The sequence below is a fragment of the Saccopteryx leptura genome, chromosome 3 (genome assembly GCF_036850995.1).
Source record: "Saccopteryx leptura isolate mSacLep1 chromosome 3, mSacLep1_pri_phased_curated, whole genome shotgun sequence".
NCBI lineage: Eukaryota > Metazoa > Chordata > Mammalia > Chiroptera > Emballonuridae > Saccopteryx > Saccopteryx leptura.
The window spans coordinates 212,615,094-212,641,739 of record NC_089505.1 but is presented as its reverse complement, the minus strand read 5'-3'; the positions used below and the strand labels follow the sequence as shown (position 1 = coordinate 212,641,739).

Here is a 26,646-nt window from a genome sequence, read left to right as displayed (position 1 = left end):
GAGTGAAGGTTGCAGTGGGGTTGAGAAACGAAAGATAAGAGACTAGAGCCAGAGAATATATTATAAGAATAATATTATTCTTGATACATAATCTTGGCACTGAAAAACAGATGAGTTGGGCAAAGTTGAGGGACGATTTGGGTAGAATTGAGAAAACTTGATCATGTTAATAGATCTGAGGAGCAAGAGAGAGAAAACAGGCATATTTGTAGAGGAAGATCCTAAAAAGAGACCAGAGGGGTCAGATAAAGAACTCAGTTATTGTTAGCAGTTAAGTCATTTATTCCCAGTTTTGAGTCCTGAGGTAAGGAGGATGGGGTTGGATAGTGACAGACACATTGAGAAAATATCTATTGGAGAAATACATCTTGTCAGTGAAGGTAATAACATTTAGGGTAAAAGCTGTGGCTGTGGGTCAGACAGGAGCCTGCAGTTGCTTATGGAGAGATACTTATGGTGGAAGTGTATTACTTCTCTCCATGAATAATAATACTTGTTTTTTTTTTCAGAGTTCAGTATTAACTTTTTTTTCTCTTCCTTGGACAGGAACTGAAACATTTGATCTTGGAGGCAGCAGATGGCTTTCTATTTATTGTCTCATGTGAGACAGGCCGGGTTGTCTATGTCTCTGATTCAGTGACTCCTGTTTTGAATCAGCCACAGTCTGAATGGTTTGGTAACACACTCTATGATCAGGTGCACCCAGATGATGTAGACAAGCTGCGTGAGCAGCTTTCCACTTCAGAAAACGCCTTGACAGGTATGAGATAATATGGATGGAAAAATGAATGAAAGTCCTTTCTCTTTATTTTCTGAGACAGAAGTGTTTTTGCTCTTAAATTTGTTCATTAAATTTGGCAAGGCTTCACCTGACCAGGCGATGGCACAGTGTAGAGAGCATCAGTCTGGGATGCAGAGGACCCAGATTTGAAACCGTGAGGTCACTGGCTTGAGCGCTGGCTCATCCAGCTTGAGTGTGAGCTCATCAGCCTGAGTGTGGGATCACAGACATGACCCCATCCATGGTCGCTGGCTTGAGCCCAAGGTCTCTGGCTTGAGCAAGGGGTTACTGGCTTGGCTGGAGACCCCCTGGTCAAGGCACATATGAGAAAGTAATCACTGAACAACTAAGGTACCACAAAAAAGAATTGGTGCTTCTCATCTCCCTCCCTGTCTGTCTGTCCCTGTTTGTCTTTCTCCCTCTCTCTCTCCTCTCTCTCCTTCTGTCTCTCCCTCTCCTTCCTCTCTCCGTCTCTCTTCTTCTCCCTCTCTTTCACTATATATATGTAAATTTGGCAAGGCTTCAAGAATTTTCTCCTTTAATGAACATAATCACTTCTTTATATTCATGTGCAGAACACATACTTTGTAGCTAGCTCATCCTTAGAAACTGTTTCATTAGTTACAATGCTCATTAAAAGTTTACTTTAATCTTAATATTAGAGTAAATAATACAGTAAAAGCCAAACCTATAACAAACTTTTTTTCTATTCTAAAAGAAATTATCCATATTTCTGTCTCATTTGTATGGGTAATTACCTGCTGCTTTTTCTAATCCCTTATGCTTGGATTTGTTTTATTTTATTATTTTTTAAAATTTTTAAATTTTTGACAGAGAAAGGGACAGATAGGGATGGACAGACAGACAGGAAGGGAGAGAGATGAGAAGCATCAATTCTTCGTATGGCATCTTAGTTGTTCATTGATTGCTTTCTCATATGTGCCTTGACCAGGGGTTACAACAGAGTGAGTGACCCCTTGCTCAAGCCAGTGACCTTGGGTTCATGCCAGCGACTTTTGGGTTCGAGCCAGTTACCACAGGGTCATGTCTATGACCCAGCGCTCAATCTAGCAACCCCATGCTCAAGCCAGTTGAGCCCATGCTCAAGCTCGCGACCTTGGGGTTTCGAACCTGGGTCCTTCATGTCCCAGTCCGACGCTCTATCCATTGCGCCACCTCCTGGTCAGACTAATCCCTTATGGTTGGCTTTGTAGTTGGTTCTATGATAATAGATTTTTATTTTAGAGGGGACTTATCAGTCAGTGTATAAGGTTTATTTATTTATTTATTTATTAAGTGAGAGGAGGGAAGGTAGAGAGACAGACTCCTGCGTGCACCCAACCAGGATCCACCCAGCAACTCCCGTCTAGAGCCAATGCTTGGACCGAACAAGCTATCCTTAGCACCTGAGGCTGATGCTCTAACCAGTTGAGCCACTGGCAGCTAGAGAGGAAGAGAGAGAGAAAGGGGAGAGGGAGGGGAAGAAAAGTAGATGGTCACTTCTCATATGTGCTCTGACTGGGGATTGCACCCAGGATGTCCACACACTAGGCCAATGCTCTATCCACTGAGCCAGCCAGTCAGGGCCAGGTTTATTTATGTGTTTATTTTTGTATTTGTACTATTTTTCTGTCTTTTTTGGTTCCCTGCCTCTACTCCCATTTTAATGCTATTTAGTCCTTTGCCAGCATTTTGCTAAAGGAAACAAGTCACATCTGCTTCTAAGCAACTCTGGAGAGAATTTTAAAGTGAAAGCAGATCAAAACTAGTAATTAAAATAAGACCATTGTAGTCATGTTAATGTTGGTATTTAGTTTCCCCTCTGATTTTTCTTGTTCTTTTTTGCAAAAGTTGCCATTGGTTTATATATGATGAAGGAAAAATGTTGGCATGAGACCGATACATGTTTCTATTGCTTATTAAATTGTCTTTTGTTTATTTATTTATTTTTAAAGAAAGAAAAACATTGATTTGTTGTATTTATGCATTCTTTGGTTGATTTTTGTTTATGCTTTGACCAGGGATCAAACATGCAACCTTGGTGTTGGGATGACACTGTAACCAACTGAGCTACCTGGCCAGGGCATAAAATTGTATTTAAACCAGTGACATTTACTCTGTGTGTGTGTTTCTGTGTGTGCACTCATACATATAAAAATAATTAGACCCAAGAATATAACTTTCTTACTTGCCAACCCTATTTCCCACTCTGACCTTCTCTTGCACAAGGTGCTACCTTTGAACTTAAGAATAAGATTTATTGATGGGAATTGATGTATTTTAGGTTTGGAAACAAAATCCATCCACTCCTTGAACTGTTCTGTTATAAGCAGGGCATGAATAGGTTCCTTATTTTTCATTGTCTTCAGTGTCTCCCCTCTTCCCCATTTACGAGAATGCATTCCAGGCTGTTTTCTTTTTTTTTTTTGTATTTTTCTGAAGCTGGAAACGGGGAGAGACAGTCAGACAGACTCCCGCATGCGCCTGACCGGGATCCACCCAGCACGCCCACCAGGGGCGACGCTCTGCCCCTCCGGGGCGTCGCTCTGCCGTGACCAGAGCCACTCCAGCGCCTGGGACAGAGGCCAAGGAGCCATCCCCAGCGCCTAGGCCATCTTTGCTCCAATGGAGCCTTGGCTGCGGGAGGGGAAGAGAGAGACAGAGAGGAAGGGGGGGGGGGGGTGGAGAAGCAAATGGGCGCTTCTCCTATGTGCCCTGGCCGGGAATCGAACCCGGGTCCCCCGCACGCCAGGCCGACGCTCTACTGCTGAGCCAACCGGCCAGGGCCACCAGGCTGTTTTCAATTCTTCTTCAGGGCGTATCCTTGATCTAAAGACTGGAACAGTGAAAAAGGAAGGTCAACAGTCTTCCATGAGGATGTGTATGGGCTCAAGGAGATCCTTTATTTGCCGCATGAGGTAAGTGTCAACCTGAAGATTGTGATTTGACATAGAAAAACTTAAGAGCTAAGGGTTTGATTTCTGGTCAGAGGAGTTGAACCCTTAATTCTAGTTGGATTAAATTTAACTCTCAAGACCCACATGGGTTGTAACATACAGTAAAGTGTCTGATAAGGGAACTCACATTTACTAAACTCCTCCTGTACCAGACATTATATTAGGTGCATTATGTCTGTCATCTCATTTTCCACAACTGTCTTGTGGGGTAGAATTCATGGTTACTATTTTGCTGAGAAAAAAACAGACTCAAATTAACTTCCGAGGATTACATAATGTCTGATACAAGATTTTATTTTAATCCATAGTAATTGGACTCCAAAACCTGTATTTTTTTTGCAGTACAACATGAGATAACATCAATGTATTCTGACCATTTTGGGGTAGAAGTTTCTTACGTCTTTCAATATTTTGTGTTTATACATTTTATACTGTACATTTTAGGACTCTAAGAAAAGGATAGTGGCTTCCTACATAGGTAAAAGTCACAAAATAATTTCAGGTTGTATAATGGAAATGACTATTTTGTACTGAGAGTATGCTTATTAGAAGTGATGAGTAGGATGTTAAGAAAGGTTTCCTGGGAAAGTTGCAGAATTGAATTGTGGTTCTGGTTTGAAGTAGCTTCAGAGCCAGACTAGTGGGTTTGCCACTATCTTTTAAGATCCTGAGCAGATTAAATGACTACTTTGTGTTTTATCATATAATATTGGGAGTTAAATTAATATCAGCCTCATAAAGTTATTATGAGGATTAGATGAATAAATATATGTAAAGATGCTTAGAATAGTACATCGCACATATTCTAAGTTTTATGTATTATTTTATAGAAATGAGAGAAGGAAAGTAGAGAGAGGATGGGAGAGAGTGTACCAACATGTGGACATGGCTAATAGAAAGACAGAAACACGATTAATAATAACGAAGTGCAGCAAGCAAATAGATTGGGTTGCGGTACAGCGTCAGCAAATAAAGCTTTATTGGGAGAATGCTGTGCCCATTTGTTTAATATTGTCTATGGTTGCTTTCATGCTATAATAGCAGAGTTGACTAGTTACAACAGATTGTATGGCCCACAAAGCTGAAAGTATTTACTATCTGGTCCTTTACAGAAAAAGTATACTACCAGATGTAGAGAATCTCTGTATTTGAAGAACATTCTAGACAGTTACAAGTTTTAGAAATACCAAACCTGACTTCTTTATCTTTCTTGTTGGGAGCATTGTTAACAATTTTTTGTGTCTGGTTGTATCCAGAGCCTGTTTTAACAGATGAAAATTTCTTTTTAGTGCAGCTTAATTGCTTTTAATCTGTTTATTGAAACAGGTGTGGCAATAGCTCTGTGGACCCAGTTTCCATGAACAGACTGAGCTTTGTGAGAAACAGATGCAGGTGAGATCCTAAGCAGTGATGGCCAGGTACATGTAGAGATCATTACTTCTTCAGTTATCTTATCATCCCTCACTTCCCAGTTACTCTCTTTCTGGTAGTGTTTTCTCGAATTTCTACAGCTTCTTTTGATTATCCTGTTAAAGGAAGATGCCCTACCACTTTATCTACATTCTTCCCACTGTAGTACCTTTACATTGCTTTACTTTGGCAAGGGTCAACAATATGATGGTTACTTTTGAAAGGGAAAGATCCAAATATAGTTATCCTATTTTTTAAATACCCAATAACCTAAAGTTAAAGATTCTAAGCCAGTCGTATCTTTTTAAGTATTACTGGGCAGGGCTTTCTCCTCATACCTGTCATTCTTCCAGGAATGGACTTGGCTCTATGAAGGACGGGGAGCCTCACTTCGTGGTGGTCCACTGCACAGGCTATATCAAGGCCTGGCCTCCTGCAGGTAGGAATGTTGGAGAGTGTTTTCTCTCTTCGTGCAGCAGTTCCTCAGCGTATAAGAAATTTAGCTCACATTTTTACCATGTACCTGCTATGTGAAATGTATTTTGGTATAAACTAAGAAAATAGGAAAGAAAAAGTAGACTCCATTCCTTCATGTATGGACTTTATTATAGTTGATGAGATGATTACGTAGACTTGAAAATGACTGTCTTGGCTGTGTCACAGAATGTACCATATTTCCCATGTATAAGACGCATCTTTTGTTTGAAAATTTAGGGTCTAAACACTGGGTGCATCTTGTATACAGTGGTTGCAGATTTTTTAAACTTGCATTTTCCACGTTTTCATGCTTGTTGTCTTTGTGCTTGTTGTACCTGGGTGAAAAGATCCTGGGATAATCAAGATTGAGATTGTTATCAAGTCATTTAAGAAGTGTGGCATTTCAAATGTCATAGATGGAACTGTGGACAAGGCAATATATGAAGACAGTGATTCGTCATCAGACACAGATGAGAACAAGCTAATGGATGGAAATTTTGACAGTGATGAGGAGTTGTATGGATTTTATGATGAATAAAACTTGAGTTCAATAACTTTATGTAATACCTTTTTTTTTTCAAATTTTGGGCCCCAAAATTAAGGTGCGTCTTATACATGGGAACATCTTATATATATGGGGAAATACGGTAGTTTTTAAATGTGCAAATTTATAATTATCCTGAATACCTATGTTCTAAGTATTTGTGTGTAAAAAAAGTTGGCCTTGAATACAGTTAATTTGGGAAAGCTTTCTAAAGTAGGAGGAAGACTGAAGGAGAAGAAGGAAATGGCTTCATTGAAGTAACTTACAAAAGGAATATTCTTACCCTGGCTGGATAGCTCATTTGGTTAGAACATCGCCCCGAAGCAGAGTTTGCTTGTTCCATCCCTGGTCAAGGCACATACAGGAACAGCTTGGTGTTCCTATCCCTCTCACTCTCCCTTTCGCTCTCTCTAAAATCAATAAATAAAAATGAAAAGGAATATATTCATTGTCATACCTTTAAATCAGGATGTGAAACAGATGAGCTTTACTAGAATTTAAAGTCAAACAGGGAGCATGAGAAGGGTGGTTTGTTGTAGGGACTGGCCTTTTAAATTGACATTTCAGAATAGCCAAATTTTAGCAACTTTATTACTTCCCTGTTGGATGGCTATGATTTGGAAGTAGGTGTTATAGGGAGACAGAAACTAAAAGGGGAGGCAAGGTGGTATATTTCGGTATGAGATCGAACTTTGGATTTGTAAAAACCTGGGTTTGATTCTGGCATTGTTATTTACTAGCAGTAAAACCTTGGGTAAATTGCTTGACCTTTGTAAAAACAAAACAAAACACAGAACCTCAATTTTCTCATCTGTGATTTGGAGCTAATATATCCAGTATAGGGTTATTGTGCCAATTAGTTAAAAGTAAGGAAAATGCCTGCCCAGTGCCTGGTATATTGTTGGCACCCAATAAATGGTAGCTAAATACAATTAACTAATTTAAGTAGTCATGGCATTTGAACATTTTACTTTATATGCTGTATAAGTTTATATGCTGTTTATGAAGTATACATGGTCTTTCATACTTCTTTATTGCTTTCAAAGCAATTCTGTTTTTCTTTTTGAAGATTTTATTTATTGATTTTACAGAGAGAGAAGAGAGGGAGTGAGTGAGAACTATCAGCTCATAGTTGATTCACTTTTGTTGTTCATTGCTTGCTTGTTGCTTGTCATATGTGCCTTCCTATATGATAGGGCAAGCCCAGGGTTTAGAATCAGTGACCTCAGCATTCCAGGTTGATGCTTTAATCACTGCACCACCACAGGCCAGGCAGCAATTCTATTTTTCTTGGTAAAAAGAAGATAATTATGCAGAGAGGAGAGAGAAAATATGTCTTTCCTTTCTACATAAAATATTGAAATATTGGGTTCTCTCATTTTCAGAGGACATAAATAACTGTTGTTTGTTTTAATTTTATTTTTGGTTGTTTGCTTACTTTAAAAGTCACAGGTTGGGCCTGACCAGTCAGCAGCACAGCGGATAGAGCACCAGACTGGGACGCAGAGGACCCAGTTTCAAAACCCTGATGTCACCTGCTTAAGTACAGGCTCGTCCAGCTTGAGCACAGGCTCACCAGCTTGAGTGCGGGATTGCTGGCTTCAGCATGGGATCATAGACATGACCCCTGTGGTCTCTGGCTTCAGCCCAAAGGTTGCTGGCATGAAGCCCAAGATCTGCTGTAACACCCCCCATCCCCGTCAAAGTACATATGAGAAAGCAATCAGTGAAAAACTAAGATGCTGCAATGAAGAATTGATGCTTTTCATCTCTCTCCCTTGTCTTTCTGTCCCTATCTGTCCCTCTCTCTGTCACACACACACAAAAAAGTCACAGGTTGGGTAAGACATTTATTCTTTGTCACAGAATAAATGGCTGTCAGCATATGTGTTTGGTTTGGCCAGCATAGTTTTTTAGAATGTTTTGGGTGGGACCTGCATTCTGTAGTTTATTATAATTAATTTGAATAAAATATACAAATTTATATATATATAAATACTTAAAATAGTATTTGGCACATATGTAAATTCTATATAGTTGTTTATCTGTATCCTTTATTTATTTTTACTTTTTTGAGAGAGAAGCAGGGAGGAGAGACAGAAACATCAAGTGGCTGCTATATGTGCCCTGACCAGATAATCAAACTGGCAACCTCTGTACTCTGGGACAATGCTCCAGAGTTATCCAGCCAGGGCTTAACTTTTATCGGTTTTCAGAGATACAGAGGAAGGGAGAGAGAAGAGAAGAGGGAAGGAAAGCATTCATTTGTTGTTCCACTCAGTTGTTAATTTTTTGGTTGCTTCCTGTGTGTGCCTTGACTGGGGATTGTACCCTCAACTTTGTTGTTTTTAGGACGATGCTCTTAATGGACTGAGCTAACTCTCTGGGGCCTCCAACCACCTTTAAAAACATTTTTTTAATCAAGCATCTTTGTTTCCTTAAATATTTAAAAAAGTTTTTTCAATTCTTTTTTTTAAGAATTGAAGTATAGGCCCTGGCTGGTTGGCTTAGTGGTAGAGTGTCAGCCTGGCGTGCAGAAGTCCCGGGTTCGATTCCCGGCCAGGGCACACAGGAGAAGCGCCCATCTGCTTCTCTACCCCTCCCCCTCTCCTTCCTCTCTGTCTCTCTCTTCCCCTCCGGAAGCCAAGGCTTCATTGGAGCAAGGATGGCCCAGGCACTGGGGATGGCTCCATGGCCTTTGCCTCAGGTGCTAGTCTGGCTCTGGTCACAACAGAGCGACGTCCCAGATGGGTAGAGCATCGCCCCCTGGTGGGCGTGCCGGGTGGATCCCGGTTGGGCGCATGCGGGAGTCTGACTGCCTCCCCATTTCCAGCTTCAGAAAAATACAAAAAAAAAAAAAAAAAAGAACTGAAGTATAGTTGGCCTTGGGCTGTTGGTTTAGTTGTAGAGCGTCAGCCCAGCACATGGAAGTCATGGGTTCAATTCCCAGCCAGGGCACACAGGAGAAGCACCCATCTGCTTCTCCACACCTTCTCCTTCCCTTCTCTCTCTCTCTCTTCCCCTCCCGCAGCCAAGGCTCCATTGGAGCAAAGTTGGCCTGGACGCTGAGGATGGCTCCATGGCCTCCGCCTCAGGTGCTAGAGTGGCTCTGGTTGCAACAGAGCAATGCCCCAGATGGGCAGAGCATCGCCCCCTAATGGGCTTGCTGGGTGGATCCTGGTCGGGTGCATGTGGGAATCTATCTCTCTGCTTCCCTGCTTCTCACTTCAGGGAAAAAAATAAAAGTGTAGTTGACATATTATATTAGTTTCAGGTATAAAACACAATGGTGGGACATTTATATACCTTATGAAGTAATCACCATAATAGGTTTAGTAACCTTGTCACTATATATAGTTATTATAACATTATTAACTATATTCCCTATGCTATACATTATATCCCAGTGACTTATTTATTTTATAACTAGTAATCAAACCGCTTAATCTCCTCCATCTTTTTTGCTCATCCCCTTATCCCCTTTCCTCTGATGACCATCAGTTTTTTTTCCTGTATCTATGAGTACCTTTATTTTTATCTTTTGACACTCTTTATTGTTTTATGCCTAGCTTCTTCATACCTACATGCATTTTATTTTGTTTTACTTTATTTTATATGAGGGATAGAGATAGGTAGTAAGGGAGAGAGATGAGAAGCATCAACTCATAGTTGCTTCACTTTAGTTGTTCATTGATTGCTTCTCATACATGCCTTGATGGGGGGTGAGGAGGCACAAACCAAGCCAGTGACCCCTTGTTCAAGTCAGCTACCTTGGGCTTCAAGCCAGCAACCTTTGGACTCAAGCCAATGACAATTGGATAATTTCTCTAAGCCCACGCTCAAGCCAGCAACCCCGCACTCAAGCTGGATGAGGCCATGCTCAAGCCAATGACCTCAGGGTTTCAAACCTGGGACCTCAGTGTACCAGGTCAACGCTCTATCCACTGTACCACCATAGGTCAGGCCCTACATGCATTTAAAATTTTTACCTATTAGACTTTGAAGACATTTGAGTTTTAAGATCATTGTTAAATCTTCAACACCACCTTCCTGAAGGTGTCTCCCTTCCAGATGATGACCCAGAGACTGGCCAAGGAAGCAAGTTTTGCCTAGTGGCCATTGGCAGACTGCAGGCAAGTATGAATTTTCCATGTCTGCATCCTCCCTTTATATATATATATGTGTGTGTGTGTGTGTGTGTGTGTGTGTGTGTATGCACGCACATATATATATATATTATTGATTGATTTTTATATAGATAGAGAGAGAGGAAGGGAGAGATTGTGAAGCATCAACTCATAGTTGTGTCACTTTAGTTGTTCATTGATTGCTTCTCATACATGCCTTGACTGGGGGGCTCCAGCCTAGCTGGTGACCCTTTACTCAACCAGCGACCTTAGGCTTCAAGCCAATGACATGACCTTGGAATCATGTTGATGATTCTGAGCTCAAGCTGGCGACCTCGGGGTTTTGAACCCAAGACCGGGTTGATGCTCTATCCATTGTACTACCACCAGTCAGGCTATATCCTCCATTTTTAATGAGAAGAAATCTCCTTCAGGACTTGTTCTTTTTTTTTTTTTATACTCTGAATACAGATGAACAATTCTGTAAAACATACTTGGAGGACCATAGTTAATGATGCTCCTCTTGGATTTAGCAGAAGCCAAAGAGGATGAGAGAGGGAGGGAGATCTTTTCCCCTTAATTTTCATATGTTCAATTTTACAGTGCTGAAGTTCTATTTTTAACTAATTTCTTTTGCCTATAACAAAAGAAGAGAGATTTCTTTCCCATTTTATCTTTATATGACTAACGAGAGAAGTAGAATTATTTTAGTTCTTTTCACAAAAATAGATACTTGGGAGTATAATTTTCCAATCTGAATAATGGACACAGCCTAGCTAAATGAAGGTAGGTGAATTTTGATTCAATGAATTTTTGTTTTTCTTTACAAAGTTGGTAAAGAGTACATGTATAGAGGTGGGGCTATGCCCTCTCTGTGCTTGTGATTGTCATTTTTTCTTCCTGGATAAAGTGTGAAAGTTTTGAAATTCCTAAAACTGGGAGCCTCATGTCTATGTAATGGACCATGAGTTGGTGGGAAATACATCTGTAAACAATTGCGTCATGTTATCTCATTTTGTCTCTTTATTTTCAGGTAACTAGTTCTCCCAACTGTACAGACATGAGTAATGTTTGTCAGCCAACAGAGTTTATCTCTCGACACAACATTGAGGGAATCTTTACTTTTGTGGATCACCGCTGTGTGGCTACAGTGGGGTACCAACCACAGGTGAGGAGCTGGAACTGTTCTACCACTGATACTTCGGCTCCTTGTTTTCTCTTGGCTTTACTGAGATTGTTCAATCTTGTTGATTCCAGAGATAGCCAAACATATCAGCCCCTAGCTCAGAACTGTCAATAGCTAAATATAGTCTCAGCTTTTTATTGATGTTATTCTCATTCAGTTTCAAAAAATATGGCTTCTGAAGCCAGCTGGGAACAGCAGGTATGAATATGTTTTTTGTTGTTGTTAATAATATTAATGCAGCTATTGATGCAGAAGTGCTAATTTCAATTAGTTATAATGTTATGGACAGTTTTCCATAATTTATCTAATCACCTAGTTGAATAGTAACCCACAAGTTATGATTTTATTTAGATTTTTCATTCAGCAGACTAAGTAACTACACCTGAATTGAGAAATAAGTCATTATGTAATCATTTAAAACTAAAGTGCTTAGGAGGACGTTCCAGCTGTGGCTGTGTGAAGAAGGTAAAAAGCAGTCTTGATAAACAAGAACAAAGTTGGAGGATTTATGCTTCCTGATTCAGTGTGGTATTAGTATAAGGATAGGTACATAGATCAATAGACCAGAATAGAGTCCATTCTCACATGGTCAACTAATTTTCAACAAAAAATGCTAGGAGAATTCAGTGGGGGAAAGGAAGTTTTTGAAGCAAATAGTGATGGAACAATTGGATATATGTATGCAGAAAGAAAAATAGACTTACAAAACTTTTAGAAGTAGGAGAAAATCTTTGGATCTTGAGTTAAGATTTCTTATATGACACTAAAATAATGATTCACAAAAGAAACATAAATTTGATCTCATAAAAATTAAAATTTTCCTTCTTGAAAGGACATAATTAAGAAAGTAAGAAGACCAGCCACAAACTAGGAGAAAGTATTTGCAAATCGTATGTCTGAGAAAAGAAGTGTTACAATTCATTAAGACAGCCAGTAAAGGAAGGGTAAAAGCAAGATTTGAATAGACATCTCATTAAAGAAGAAATATGAATGGCACATAAAAAGATATTCATCATCATTAATCATTAGGAAAATACAAATAAAAACCACAATGAGATACAGTATATGCCCACTAGAATAGCTATAATCAGGAAGTATTCTCAATCTTACCTCAATTTAAAAATTTAAATTTAATTAAAAAGAATTTTAAAATATTGGCAAGAATGTGGAGAAACTGGAACCATAATACAATGTTAGCAGACAGATAACAGGGTATAGCCATTTTGGGAAAATATTCTGGCAGTTTCTTAAAAAGTTACGTATACACTTACCCCACAACCTAGCAATTCCACTCCTAGGTAGTTACCTAAGAGAAATGGGAACATTGGTTCACTCAAAGATTTATACACTCATATTCATAGTTGTATTATTCATAATAGCCAAAAAGTGAAACAGTTTAAGTATCCATTAACTAGTGAACGGATATTCAAAGTGTAGTATATCCATGTTAGAATACTGCTGAGCAATAAAAAGGAATATATACTATTGATGCATGCAGTGGCATAGATGAACTTCAAAAGCATGTTAATGAAAGAAGCCAGATATAAAAGACATCATATTGTACGATTTCATTTATATGAAATTTTTAAAAGAGGCAAAACTAAAGAAGCAGAAGGCAGATTAGTGCTTGGCTAGAACATTGGGAGCAGTGATATACTCCCACAAGGAAGTGTTGGGGGCAATAGACATATTCTAAAACTGGATTGTGCTAATGTTGCACAGCTGTGCAAATTTACTGTAGGTCATTGTACACTTAGAATGATTGAATTATATATATAAATTATAACCTCAAATCTATAAAAAATGCAGTTAAAATAAACACACAGTGTTCTAAAAAAATGCTTTAAAGGCTAGTTGCTTAGCAGATTCCATCTTTTGTTTCTTTTTTTTTTTCTCCACACTTACCTATAATGCTAGGATAAATACAAGAGAAATAAAATCCAAGTCTCCTGCAAATGGGCCAGGAAAGTTAGATGCTCATAAAAGTGTTGATCTTATTCTTCCTTTTCCCTTTTAGGAACTCTTAGGCAAGAATATTGTAGAATTCTGTCATCCTGAAGACCAGCAGCTTCTAAGAGACAGCTTCCAACAGGTAACTTTTTTTCCTGGTTTGTGTCTAAATAATATTTTTATCTACTATTATCAAATTTATTCCACAAATACTTACTTTTTTTCCTTAAGTGAGAAGTGGGGAGGGAGTGAGACAGACCCCCATATGTGTCATGACCAGGATCTACTGGACAAGCCCCCTATGGGGTGATGCTCTGCCCATTTGGCACCATTGCTCGGCAGCTGAGCTATTTTAACACTTGAGGCGAGGCCATGGAGCCATCCTTAGCACCCGGGGCCATCTTGCTCCAACCAAACCATGGCAGCAGGAGGAGAAGGGAGAGAGAGATAGGGGAGAGGGGAAAGGGTGGAGAAGCAGATGGTTGCTTCTCCTGTGTGCCCTGACCGGGAATCACACCTGGGACATCCACACACCGGGCCAATGCTGTATCACTCAGCCAACCAGACAGGGCCAAAATATATACTTATTGACTACTAATTAATCGAGTACTCTGGCAGGCACTACAGTTTTACGTTCTTTAGTACTTACTCTGCATTTTTATGGAACAGAAAAGGACCAGTACTTTGAAACTGAATAATGTCCAAGATATTTTTGTTTGGCTTTGGTTACCCACTGTCTTGAATCTAAGTAACTGCATGCAAGGGACTGCCTTTAAAGTATTTAAAATATTCTAGGCTTTACTGAACTGGGGATAGTAGTAGAAAAATTTATTTTTATAGTTCTTAATATAGATAAATGAGAGTTTATCTTAATTGTTAGCTGACCTTTTTTTTTTTTAAAGATTTTACTTATTGATTTTATGGCAGAGGGGAGTGAGAAGTATAAACTCATTGTTGCTTCACTTCAGTTGTTCATTATTTGCATATGGTATGTGCCTTGACTGGGAAAATCCAGAGTTTCAAACCACCGACCTCAGGTTCCAGGTTGACGCTCTATTCACTGCGCCACCACAGGCCAAGCTAAGCTGACTCTCTCTCTATCTTTTTTTTTTTTTTACAAAGACAGAGAGAGCAGAGAGAGGGGGGACAGAAAGGGACAGACAGACAGGAACGGAGAGAGTTGAGAAGCATCAATTATTAGTTTTTCATTGCAACACCTTAGTTGTTCATTGATTGCTTTCTCATATGTGCCTTGACCGCGGGCCTTCAGCAGACCGAGTGACCCCTTGTTCAAGCCAGCAACCTTGGGTCCAAGCTGGTGAGCTTTTGCTCAAACCAGATGAGCCCACGCTCAAGCTGGCAACCTCAGGGTCTCGAACCTTGGTCGTCCACATCCCAGTCCAACGCTCAATCCACTGCGCAGCCGCCTGGTCAGGCTAAGCTGACTCTTTAATTATAATTTTTAGGGCCTATGTCCTGAAAATATTTGGTAAATTAGGTAGCAGCTCTTACTTTCTGTTAGACTAAGTTTCCTCTTTATGCCTCAATAGTATTTTCACTGATACAATGGGTAAAATAATGGTACTTAAATTCAGAGAGTTTTTGGGAAGATTAAATAAGATAATGCAATAAAGCACATAGCCCAATTTCTAGAGTAAATAAGACAATGGCAGTAAAAATCTGTCTCCTGAGTCCTCAGCGTCTCCAGTCCCACCTGCTCAGGTGCAGCTCACAGGAGGAGCATGTTTCATGTATGTGTAGTCTCAGAGAAACTGTTCTGACTTCTGTGGAAACCATTCAGCACTAAGGCCATGAGCCTTCAACAGTGTGGGAAGATACTATATAGTATATTTTAAATCCATGACATTTAAAATTCTAATGCTTTTGGCTATTGAGTGTCATTTTATCACTTACGGAAAATGTTTATTTTAAAACAGCTTTAATGGCCCATATGTACAATCCGTAATCTCAAGGTTATTATTCTGACCTCAGTTGCTATGAATTTAGAGTACATAAGTAAAGATGCTTTTTTTTTTTTTTTTTTTTTTGTGACAGAGACAAAGAAGGGACAGATAGAGGCAGACAGACTGGAAGAGAGAGAGAGAAGCATTAATTCTTCGTTGCGGCACCTTAGTTGTTCATTGATTGCTTTCTCATATGTGCCTTGACCAGGGTGGGGGGCTCCAGCAGACCGAGTAACCCCTTGCTAAAGCCCACAACCTTGGACTCAAGCTGGTGAGCTTGCTCAAACCAGATGAGACTGTGCTCAAGCTGGTGACCCCGGCGTCTTGAACCTGGGTCCTCCAGGTCCCAGTTTAAAGCTCATCCACTGCACCACCGCCTGGTCAGGCAGTAAAGATGCTTTTTAATGTGTGATCTACAGCTGCTTAGTTAGTTGTTGCTTTCCAGATTTTCATGGGTTTTTTGTTTGTTTGTTTGTTTACAGAGACAGTGAGTCAATGAGAGGGATAGATAGGGACTGACAGGAACAGAGAGAGATGAGAAGCATCAATCATTAGTTTTTCGTTGTGACACCTTAGTTGTTCATTGATTGCTTTTGCATATGTGCCTTGACTGCGGGCCTTCAGCAGACCAAGTAACCCCCTTGCTTGAGCCAGCGACCTTGGGTCCAAGCTGGTGAGCTTTTGCTCAAACCAGATGAGCCCGCACTCAAACTGGTGATCTCGGGGTCTCGAGCCTGGGTCCTCCGCTTCCCAGTCTGATGCTCTATCCACTGTGCCACTGCCTGGTCAGGCAGATTTTCATGTTTCTTAAGTCTAGATAGATTTATATTTCTTTTCAGTACAATAATTTAATTAATATTCCAATAAAGCTTGTTGTTTTTTTCTCCCATTTTGGTTACTTTAGTGCTTTGTTTTACACCTGATTTGTAAGTTTTAGACATGTATGTAAAACATACCATTTTATTATTGCTAAGTGAAGTATGTCTTATTTTCTGGTATTATTATTTCTGTGTTTGTAATATCAGTAATTACTGCCACACTCGTCAGCCTAAGCATAAATGTTATCACTTATTTAAAAAAAAACAACAAAAAACAGTTTGAAGTGTAGTTATTTTGCAGTACTGGGTTTATACTTCATTGGAATAGAGATGTATGGCATTAAGCAGGTTTTCATACCCAGTACTTAGTTTGTGTATAAATGTAATTTTGTCCATTGTTTAATATATACATAGATATATTATTCAGTGAATACATTAACTTTTAAAGGATACTTACTATTGTGTAAATGCAAAAGTTCACATCACATTTCTTTTTCTTACCATGTTAAATAAATGTTGATATTCTTAAAAGTAAAAGCACAAAGCTCAGTGGTTGACATATAGAAACTACAAAATAAATGTTAGCTGCTAATTATTTTTTTATCATTAGAGAGGGAAGTCAAAAGATTATTTTCTATTGTATCAGAAGACTAGAAACTAAGCTAATCTAAAATTAGTTTCTTTAGAAAACTAAAGCAAAATAAGACTAAAGCCAATTTAGTTTTATTTATAGAACCCTCAATCCATGGGTGCTGTGAGAACAGAAATTCTCAGGTCTGGAGATGAGCTAGCATTAAGGAGCAACGTGTAACCTATATTCAGTGTCATTAAACATAAATTCCTAGTATAGACTTGTAAAGCTAAATCAGCATTATCTTTAAGAGTCTTTTCAAGAGACGTGGGGAAGCATGGTCTTTTCTCTCATGGAAATAATTGCTATTTCTTTTTTACTTTGGCTAGGGAGGTCAGATAACTTGGTCACTTCATGTTTTGTTAGTAACATTGAAAGAGACTTACACTTTATGGACAATTACACAAGAATCTTAGGGTTGTAGAGGGCATTTTCTTTTTTAATTTTTCTAAAGATAATTTTTTTGTGGGTCTCACTGATAGCATGAAAACTTTTTCAGGTGGTGAAATTAAAAGGCCAGGTGCTGTCTGTCATGTTCCGGTTCCGGTCTAAGAACCGAGAATGGCTCTGGATGAGAACCAGCTCCTTTACTTTCCAGAATCCTTACTCAGATGAAATTGAGTATATCATCTGTACCAACACCAATGTGAAGTATGTATCCTCAACTTTTTACAATTTGGGTAGTTCAGCCAGCTAAAATAGGATTTTAACAACAATAGGTTAGAAACTAGGTTCTAAGATGTGAAGGGTTTGTATTTCAATTTTATGTTCAACGCTTTCTAGTATAGATTTTGTTTTATACACCAGTTTATTGCTCTAGTCTGGCAGGATTTTTCTCTAGTGATGTCTGTAGACTCTTTTGTATAAAAGGCCAGATAGTAAATATTTTAAAGGCTTTGTGGGGCATATGGTTTTTACTGCAACAATAAGCTCTGCCATTATATAGTATACAAATAGTCTTAGACAAATAAAGTGAACAAAGATATCTATATTCCAACAAACTTTTATTTACGAAAACAGGCAAAGGACTGGATTGGCTAATGGACCATAGTTGGAACATAGTTCCATTTACTCTTTTTTCTGGTCCTCTCTATATTCTGTGATTTCTTTCTGTTTGAGCTTTCTTTCTCTGCTTTGTAAAAGAGGTTTTGTTGAACCTAACAAGGTGGTGATGCAGTGGATAGAGCATCGGACTGGGACGCAGAGGACCCAGTCACCAGATTGAGCGTGGGCTCATCCAGCATTAGCGAGGGCTCATCTGGCTTGAGCAAGGACTCACCAGTTTGAGCACAGGGTCGCTGGCTTGAGCATGGGATCATAGACATGACCCCATGTTTGCTGGCTTGAAGCCCAAGGTCAGTGATTTGAGCAAGGGGTTACTCGTTCTGCTGTAACCCCCGGGTCAAGGCACATATGAGAAAGCAATCAATGAACACTAAGGTGCTGCAACAAAGAATTCATGTTTCTCATCTCCTCTCTCCTTCCTGTCTTTCTGTCCCTATCTGTTTGTCTCTGTCTCTCTCACTAATAAAAAAAAAAGTTTTATTGAGATAGATTTCTCATACCATACAGTTCACCAGTTAAAGTGTACATTTTTTAAAAGTATGTCACAGGGTTGTAAAACAACCTAATTTCATTCCCTCAAAAAGAAATCCTATATTCATTGTCACCCACCCCCCACCCCCCCCCCCGCAAACCCTCTACAACAACTAATCTACTCTGCCTCTGTAAATTTGCCTATTTTAGCTAGACATTTCATATAAACAGAATCATACAATATATGGTTCCTTTGTGACTAGCTTTTTTCACTTAGTATAAAATTCTAGGGGTCATCCATGTTATAGCATGTATCTGTACTTCATTTTTTTATTGCCAAATAATATTCTTTTGTATGGGTATACCATATTTTGTTTTATTCATTCATCAGTTGACAGACATTGAGTTGTTTCCATTTTTTGGCTATTAAGAATGGTGCTACAAACATTTGTATACTAGTTTTTTTGTGAATAACCTTTTAAGGAACTGCCCAGCTATTTTCTAAAGCTGCTATACTATTTTACATTTCTGCAATGTATGAGGATTACAGTTTTAGCTGTCATTTTTATTGTACTTATCCTAGTGGGTATCAAGTTACTTCTTTTCCATTTAATGGGTCTGTAGAATTGGCTTTGAATCTACACTTTAAAAAAAAAAAATTTATTATATTTTTACAGGGACAGAGAGAGAGTCAGAAACAGGAATAGATAGGGACAGACAGACAGGAATGGAGAGAGATGAGAAGCATCAATCCGTTTTTCGTTGCGACACCATAGTTATTCATTGATTGCTTTCTCATGTGCCATGACCGCAGGCCTTCAGCAGACTGAGTAACCAACCCCCCCGCTCAAGCCAGTGACCTTGGGTCCATTCTAGTGAGCTTTTTGCTCAAACCAGATGAGCCCACGCTCAAGCTGGCAACCCCGGGGTCTCGAACCTGGGTCCTTCTGCATCCCAGTCTGACGCTCTATACACTGTGCCACCGCCTGGTCAGACACACACTTTTTTTTTTTAAGTGAGAGAACGGGAAATAGTGAGACAGACTCCTGCAAACACTCCAACTGGGATCTATCTGGCAACCCCTATCTGGGGCTGATGCTTGAATTAACTGAGCTATTCTCAGACCTGAGGTCAGCACTTGGACCAGTTGAGCCATTGACTGTGAGAAGGGAAGAGAGAGAGAAGGGAGAGAGGGAAGGGAAGAGAAGCAGATGGTCGCTTCTCATGTGTGCTCTGACCAGGGATCAAACCCAGGATGTCTATATGCTGGGCCCACACTCTATCCACTGAGCCAACTGGCCAGGGGCAAATCTACCTCTTAATCTGATTTTATAAATAATTAGTAGTATGAATAAATAGTTCCTTGTGATAACATGAGTCTGTATTGTCCCAATTCAAATTTTAGGACTTGTAAAATTTAATTCTCTGCTAATTAATATAAAGAGTCGGTTGAGTTAGAAATTTTTATTAACTTAAGATTCAGGTATATATGGTCATGGTTATTGTAGATTTTTGTTTTTACATCTTTATATAATAGAACAACTATTGTTTTTTGGGGATTTGTATGTGTGTGTGTGTGTGTGTGTGTATGTGTTGTGTGTGTGTGTGTGTTTATTTTTCTGAAGTGAGAAGCAGATAGACAGAGAGACAGACTACTGCATGCACCCGACTGGGATACCCCGGAAAGCCCACTAGGGGGCGATGTTTTGCCCATCTGGGGCGTTGGTTCGTCGCAACCAGATCCATTCTAGTGCTTGAGGTGGAGGCCATGGAGCCATCCTCAGTGCCTGGGCCAACTTTGCTCCAAAGGAGAGGGGAGAGGGAGAAACAAAGAAAGAGAAGCATCGCCCTGGCCGGTTGGCTCAGCGGTAGAGCGTCGGCCTAGCGTGCGGAGGACCCGGGTTCGATTCCCGGCCAGGGCACACAGGAGAAGCGCCCATTTGCTTCTCCACCCCTCCGCCGCGCTTTCCTCTCTGTCTCTCTCTTCCCCTCCCGCAGCCAAGGCTCCATTGGAGCAAAGATGGCCCAGGCGCTGGGGTTGGCTCTGTGGCCTCTGCCTCAGGCGCTAGAGTGGCTCTGGTCGCAACATGGCGACGCCCAGGATGGGCAGAGCATCGCCCCCTGGTGGGCAGAGCGTCGCCCCTGGTGGGCATGCCGGGTGGATCCCGGTCGGGCGCATGCGGGAGTCTGTCTGACTGTCTCTCCCTGTTTCCAGCTTCAGAAAAATGAAAAAAAAAAAAAAAAAAAAAAAAAGAAAGAGAAGCATCAACTCATTCCACTTAGCTGTTCTGTTTAGTTGTGCACTTATTGATTGCTTCTTGTATGTGTTGCCCTGACTGGGGATTTAGCCTGCAACGTCAGTGTGCCAGGATGATGCTTAATCCACTGAACCACTTGGCCAGGGCCTACTTACACTTTTAAAAACACAATATATGTATATACACGCACATATACAACTAGGTACTGAATACCTAAGAAGAGATAGAACCCAAACAGGATGAACCCTTGTGCCATAAGACATAGTTTCTCTTTGTACCATGTTGTCTATCGTGTGAATTGTTGAATCTGAGATCATAGATTACCTTTAGGATTGGACTTGAAAGAATTTATTAGTGATCACCTCACCTACAGGTGAATATATACGGCTTTATGTACAAATGGAGATACTTTTTTTTGTTTTACCTACTCTCTCCATTTTCCTAGGAACTCTAGCCAGGAACCACGGCCTTCACTGTCCAACATAATCCAGAGGCCACAACTAGGTCCCACAACTAATTTACCCCTGGAGATGGGCTCAGGGCAGTTGGCACCCAGGTGAGAATGATAGAAGAATCATTTACTGAGCAGTGACTAGCCCAGGACTAGTCACTATCACTTCTATTGTTTGTTTGTTTTCTAAAGCCTTTTCCCAGATTCTTTTAAAAAATATGTTTTTTATTTCTCTCCTCACTGGCCTTAACATATAGGCAGCAGCAACAGCAAACAGAATTGGATGTAGTACCAGGAAGAGATGGACTGGCGAGCTACAATCATTCCCAGGTCAGTGTTTCTTCTTTGAGGAGGATGGTAAGCATTTCCTTAAGAAGTCTATGTCAGTGCCAGTTAGAGTGTATATGTATCTTTACATGAATTTTAGAGTTATTGAATTGTCGTGTTAAACCTTTCGTGGTTATTTTTATCATTGTATTCCTAGGTTTCTGTTCAGTCTGTGACAAACACAGGGCCAGAACACAGCAAGCCCCTTGAGAAGTCTGATGGTCTTTTTGCCCAGGATAGGGATCCACGGTTTTCAGAGATCTATTCCAACATCAGTACAGGTACGTTTCTTCCTCGTTATCCATTTAAATTTTCATTTTGATCATTTACTCATGGGCTTGCTGCTGCCCATCAGTAGTCTTCCAACATAATTCCACTTAATCATAATACCTCATGAGTAAGGAGGAACTTGCTGAACTACAGCCCCTTGACTGGCCCTCCCCCCACTCCTTTTGGTCCACAGATCAGAGTAAAGGCATCTCCAGCACTGTCCCTGCCACCCAACAGCTATTCTCCCAGGGCAACACATTCCCTCCTACCCCCCGGCCGGCAACAGAGAATTTCAGGTGAGCCCCATATGTGTGTGCTGCTTTCAGGGCAACTGAGGGATTCAGTTGCTAAGTCCAAGTTTTATTCTTCCCTAGCTTTCTCTGGTTATTTCAGACAAAGCAGTGGAACCTTAAAAGGCCTGGGGTGTGGCAAGCTGCTTTTCTTCCTTGTTTCTTTGCACCTGTCTTATTGCCATGTTCTAGGTTCCATCTCTGTGTGTCCTGATTAGTATATGACTGTCAGTCTTTCTGGTGGTGTTTTCCAAATTCGGTTACCAAGTTTTCCTTAACTGTAAGGAAGTCAAGGGAATCAGGATAGCACTAGATTGTCCTGCAAGTTCTGGATTCTGTGATAAAGCCATCCTTTTAATCCTTCACTTTAACTCTTTGTTCACTCCTAGAAATAGTGGTCTGGCCCCTCCTGTGACTATCATCCAGCCATCAGCTTCTGCAGGGCAGATGTTGGCCCAGATTTCCCGCCACTCTAACCCCAGCCAGGGAGGAACCCCAACGTGGACCACTAGTACCCGGCCAGGCTTTTCTGCCCAGGTAAAGTTTCACATCTGACCCCTGTGGATCATTTTATGTTTGTTTTATTGGGCTATTTCCCATATGTAGAGTTATTGCATATTTTCCTCAACCCCTACTACCTAGCGTCCAATTTTTATCTTTGTTGGGAGCAGCTAGATAATTGAAAACCATGGATAATCCAAAAATCTCAGAGTCTATGATTTTTACATACTCAGTTTAAATCAGAATTACATAGAAGATCTTGAATAGATTTGATTTTCAGATTTTTTTTGTGTGTGTGACAAAGTTAGAGAGAGGGAGAGATAGATAGGAAGGGAGAGAGATGAAAAGCATCAATTCTTCATTGTGGCTCCTTAGTTGTTCATTGATTGCTTTCTCATATGTGCCTTGACCAGGGGGCTACAGCAGACGAAGTAACCCCTTGCTCGAGCCAGTGACCTTGGGTCCAAGCTGATGAGCCTTGCGCAAACTAGACGAGCCCACGCTCAAGCTGGCGACCTTAGGGTTTCGAACCTGGGTCCTCTGCGTCCCCGTCTGACGCTCTATCCACTGCGCCACTGCCTGGTCAGGCTCAAATTTGTTTTGGAGTAAGTTCTAAGAGGTTTCCACTTTGGTTAGGACCACAAAATGCAGGAACAAAGGAGAAAATTAATTATGAATTTATACACAGTGATGCCTATTTACAAAAACAGGTATTGGAAAGACCTTATATACTAATTTGTGTATATATATATATATAACATGTTAAGCCTAAAGCTAATATTCTTTCATATATTAATATATACTTATATTAATGTATTACATATAACACATAATATGTAATATACATTATGTATTATTACATATTAATAATATAAACAGTAATATTTTAAACTTAAAAAGCCAAAACCAAAAGTTGGCTCCAGAATTGTCATATGCAATATGATCTCAATTGTATAAAAAAATGCATAGGAAAATAAAAATTGGAAGAAATGATCAACCCTGGGTCTTTTTAAAAATTTTTTACATTGTTTTGAGAGGGGGTAGAATGGAGAAAGGGAGAAAGAGAAAGAAGCATCAAGTTATTGTCCCACTTAATTGTTCCATTTAGTTGTGCACTCATTGATTGCTTCTCATACATGCCCTGACTGGGATCGTACCTGTGACCTCAGAGTGCGGGATGATGCTCTATCCACTGACCCAGCCAGGGCTCCACCATAGATTTTTGTTGGTAGAATTACAAATAGTTTAAAAAACTTTTTATTTACTTTGCAAATATTCCACAGTGCATATACATTACTATTATGGTGAGGGAAATGTTACTAAAAAGAAAAAAAAAAGACAACATTAGGAACAAATGAACGTGATACAGATTGAAAAATAAAATGATGCAGTGTTTTTTCTATATATACTATATTGTTATTAATGCCTCTGTTTTTATATAACCTTGCAATTTATAAAACACTTTTATTTAAATCATTTTCATTTTATTCTCACAACTCTATACTTTTATGAATCCTATAATTTTTTACTTTTTGCAGTTTTTCACAACTGCCTAAAATAGTGTCAAGTGAGACTGGGAGTTAATGGAAGAAATATACAGTAGGAAATAAGTGCTGAGCTAGATCAAAAGAATCCAGTGATTGATAGAGGCTCTCATAGGAGTGGTATGTGTAATAATATTAATGTTCTATTTATTGTTCTTTATTTTGTTGTTCAGTGAGAGGAGGGGAGTCAGAGAGATAGATTCCCGCATGCGCCCCGAGCAGGATCTACCTGGCAAGTGCACTAGTGGGTGATGCTCTGCCCTTCTTGGGTGTTGCTCTGTTGGTTAGCAACTGAGCTCTTCATAGCGCCTGAGGCGGAGGCCTTGGAGATAACCTCAGCTCCAGGGGCCAACTTGCTGCAATCTAGCCATGGCTGCAAGACAGGAAGAGAGAGAGAAGTGAGAGGGGAGGGGTGGAGAAGCAGATGGACGCTTCTCCTGTGTGTCCTGACCGGGAATTGAACCCAGGACATCTACACACCGGGCTTATGCTCTACCATTGAGCCAACCAGCCAGGGCCCATTTATTGTTCTCTGTTCCTTCTGTCTTTCAGCAGGTGGCCACCCAGGCTACCGCCAAGACTCGTTCTTCCCAATTTGGTGTGGGCAACTTTCAGACTCCATCCTCCTTTAGCCCCATGCCCCTCCCTGGTGCTTCCACTGCATCATCCGGCACTGCTGCTTACTCAGCTCTCTCTAGTCGTGGATCCAACTTTGGTAAGTTCATATCAGAAGATGGGTAAAAGAAAAGTCACAGCACTGAAGATAAGGATTTGGTAGTTAAAATGGTTTGCTGTGTACTGAGCAAATGATGGAGAAGTGCAAGGTATTTGACATTTAAAATCTATGCACATGAAAAACATTTTCACATATAACAAAAAGCATGTAAAGTACTATGAATTTAATAATAATCCAATTTAATAAAAAATAAGCAAAGGCTTCTTAGAACAGCTTCCTAGATAAGAAAATTTAATTTGGGTTGGGTTTTGAAATAGAAGAAACATTGATTGGCAGAGAGAAGGGCAGACGGTTTCTAGGTAAAATTAATGATCTGCACATAGATTTGCTAGGTTTTCCTCTCCAGTGAAATTAGTAGATTGAAGTTTATTTTTCCTCACTAGCTTCTGAGACTGGACAGACTGCAGGACAATTCCAGACACGGACAGCAGAGGGTGTGGGAGTCTGGCCACAGTGGCAGGGCCAGCAGCCTCATCACCGTTCAAGTTCTAATGAGCAACATGTTCAACAGCCATCAGCACAGCAACCTGGCCAGCCTGAGGTCTTCCAGGTGAGAGGGTCAAAAAGCCTTCAGCAAATCAGAGACTGGAAAGAGTTAGGGAGAAGAGCCAGAGAAGGAAGCAGGTGTAGATTCAGAGTGTGGGAGAACACAGTGGGGAGAAGTAGGGATTACATGTCATTAATTGGAAAGATTGTGAAGTTAGTGTGATGCACAGCCTTTAACCAGACCATAGTGATGGTAGCATTATATAAAGTTGTCAAAGAAAGTAATTTTAGCCCATTCAAAGAGAATACATCTGCATTTCACAGAAGCTCGGGTATAAACATACTGATTATAGTTATAAAGGTCTATTTACGTACATCCTGAGGGTACTGCAAATCTAAATGGGGAAAAGCTAATTTAAAGAACAGGTTGAGCCCTGGCCAGTTTTCTCAGTAGATAGAGCATCAGCCTAGCATGCAGACATCCTGGGTTTGATCCCCAGTCAGGGCACACATGAGAAGTGACCATCTGCTTCTCTTCCCCTTCCTCTCCCCTTATCTCCCTCTTCCTCTCCTTCAGCCAGTGGCTTGACTGGTTGGGCCTGGGCACTGAGGATAGCTCCATTGGAGTGCATTAGCCTCATGTGCTAAAAATAGCTTGGTACATGAGCATTAACTCTAAATGGGGGTTGCTGGGTGGATCCTGGTTGGGGCACATGCGGGAAGTCTGACTCACTATCTCCCCTCCTCTCACATAAAAAAAAAAAAAGCCTGGTCTGACCAGGCGGTGGCGCAGGGGATAGAGCGTTGGACTAGGATGCGGAGGACCCAGGTTCGAGACCCTGAGGTCACCAGCTTGAGTGCGGCTCATCTGGTTTGAGCAAAAGCTCACCAGCTTGAACCCAATGTCGCTGGCTCGAGCAAGGGGTTACTTGGTCTGCTGAAGGCCCACAGTCAAGGCACATATGAGAGCAATCAATGAACAACTAAGGTGTCGCAACGAAAAACTGATGATTGATGCTTCTCATCTCTCTTTGTTCCTGTCTGTCTCTATCTTTCCCTCTCTCTGACTCTCTCTCTGTCTCTGTAAAAAAATAAATAAAAAAAACCAAAACAAAACAAAAAGCCTGACCAGGTGATGGCACATTGGATACAGCATCGGACTGGGACAGAGGACCCAGGTTTGAAACCTCAATGTCGCTGGCTAGAGCACGGGCTCATCCAACTTGAGTGTGGGCTCACCAGTTTGAGCGAGGGTTGCTGGCTTGAAGCCCAAGGTCGTTGGCTTGAGCAAAGGGTCCCTTTCTCTGCTGTAGCCCCCCAGTCAAGGCACATAAGAGAAAAGAGCTTCAACGAAGAATTTATGCTTCTCATCTCTCTCTGTTCCTGTCTGTCTGTCCCTCTC

The 26,646-nt window shown here is 40.5% G+C and overlaps 1 protein-coding gene across 7 annotated transcripts in view; it reads left to right on the top strand.

Annotated features, from left to right (window-relative positions):
• Positions 1-26,646, top strand: part of ARNT (aryl hydrocarbon receptor nuclear translocator) — an 86,812-nt gene that overhangs the window by 59,456 nt on the left and 710 nt on the right. For 4 of the 7 annotated variants that reach the window (XM_066377424.1, XM_066377427.1, XM_066377428.1 and 1 more), the window contains 15 exons: positions 547-760; positions 3,597-3,699; positions 5,065-5,130; positions 5,502-5,587; positions 10,226-10,302; positions 11,330-11,464; positions 13,500-13,574; positions 17,345-17,496; positions 21,085-21,195; positions 21,348-21,420; positions 21,575-21,698; positions 21,881-21,983; positions 22,367-22,514; positions 24,575-24,737; positions 25,142-25,308. In XM_066377424.1, the coding sequence (XP_066233521.1) occupies positions 547-760; positions 3,597-3,699; positions 5,065-5,130; positions 5,502-5,587; positions 10,226-10,302; positions 11,330-11,464; positions 13,500-13,574; positions 17,345-17,496; positions 21,085-21,195; positions 21,348-21,420; positions 21,575-21,698; positions 21,881-21,983; positions 22,367-22,514; positions 24,575-24,737; positions 25,142-25,308 (1,797 nt within the window). The remainder of the gene's footprint in view (positions 1-546; positions 761-3,596; positions 3,700-5,064; positions 5,131-5,501; positions 5,588-10,225; positions 10,303-11,329; positions 11,465-13,499; positions 13,575-17,344; positions 17,497-21,084; positions 21,196-21,347; positions 21,421-21,574; positions 21,699-21,880; positions 21,984-22,366; positions 22,515-24,574; positions 24,738-25,141; positions 25,309-26,646) is intronic. The other 3 variants (XM_066377429.1, XM_066377423.1, XM_066377426.1) reach the window with 2 other exon arrangements.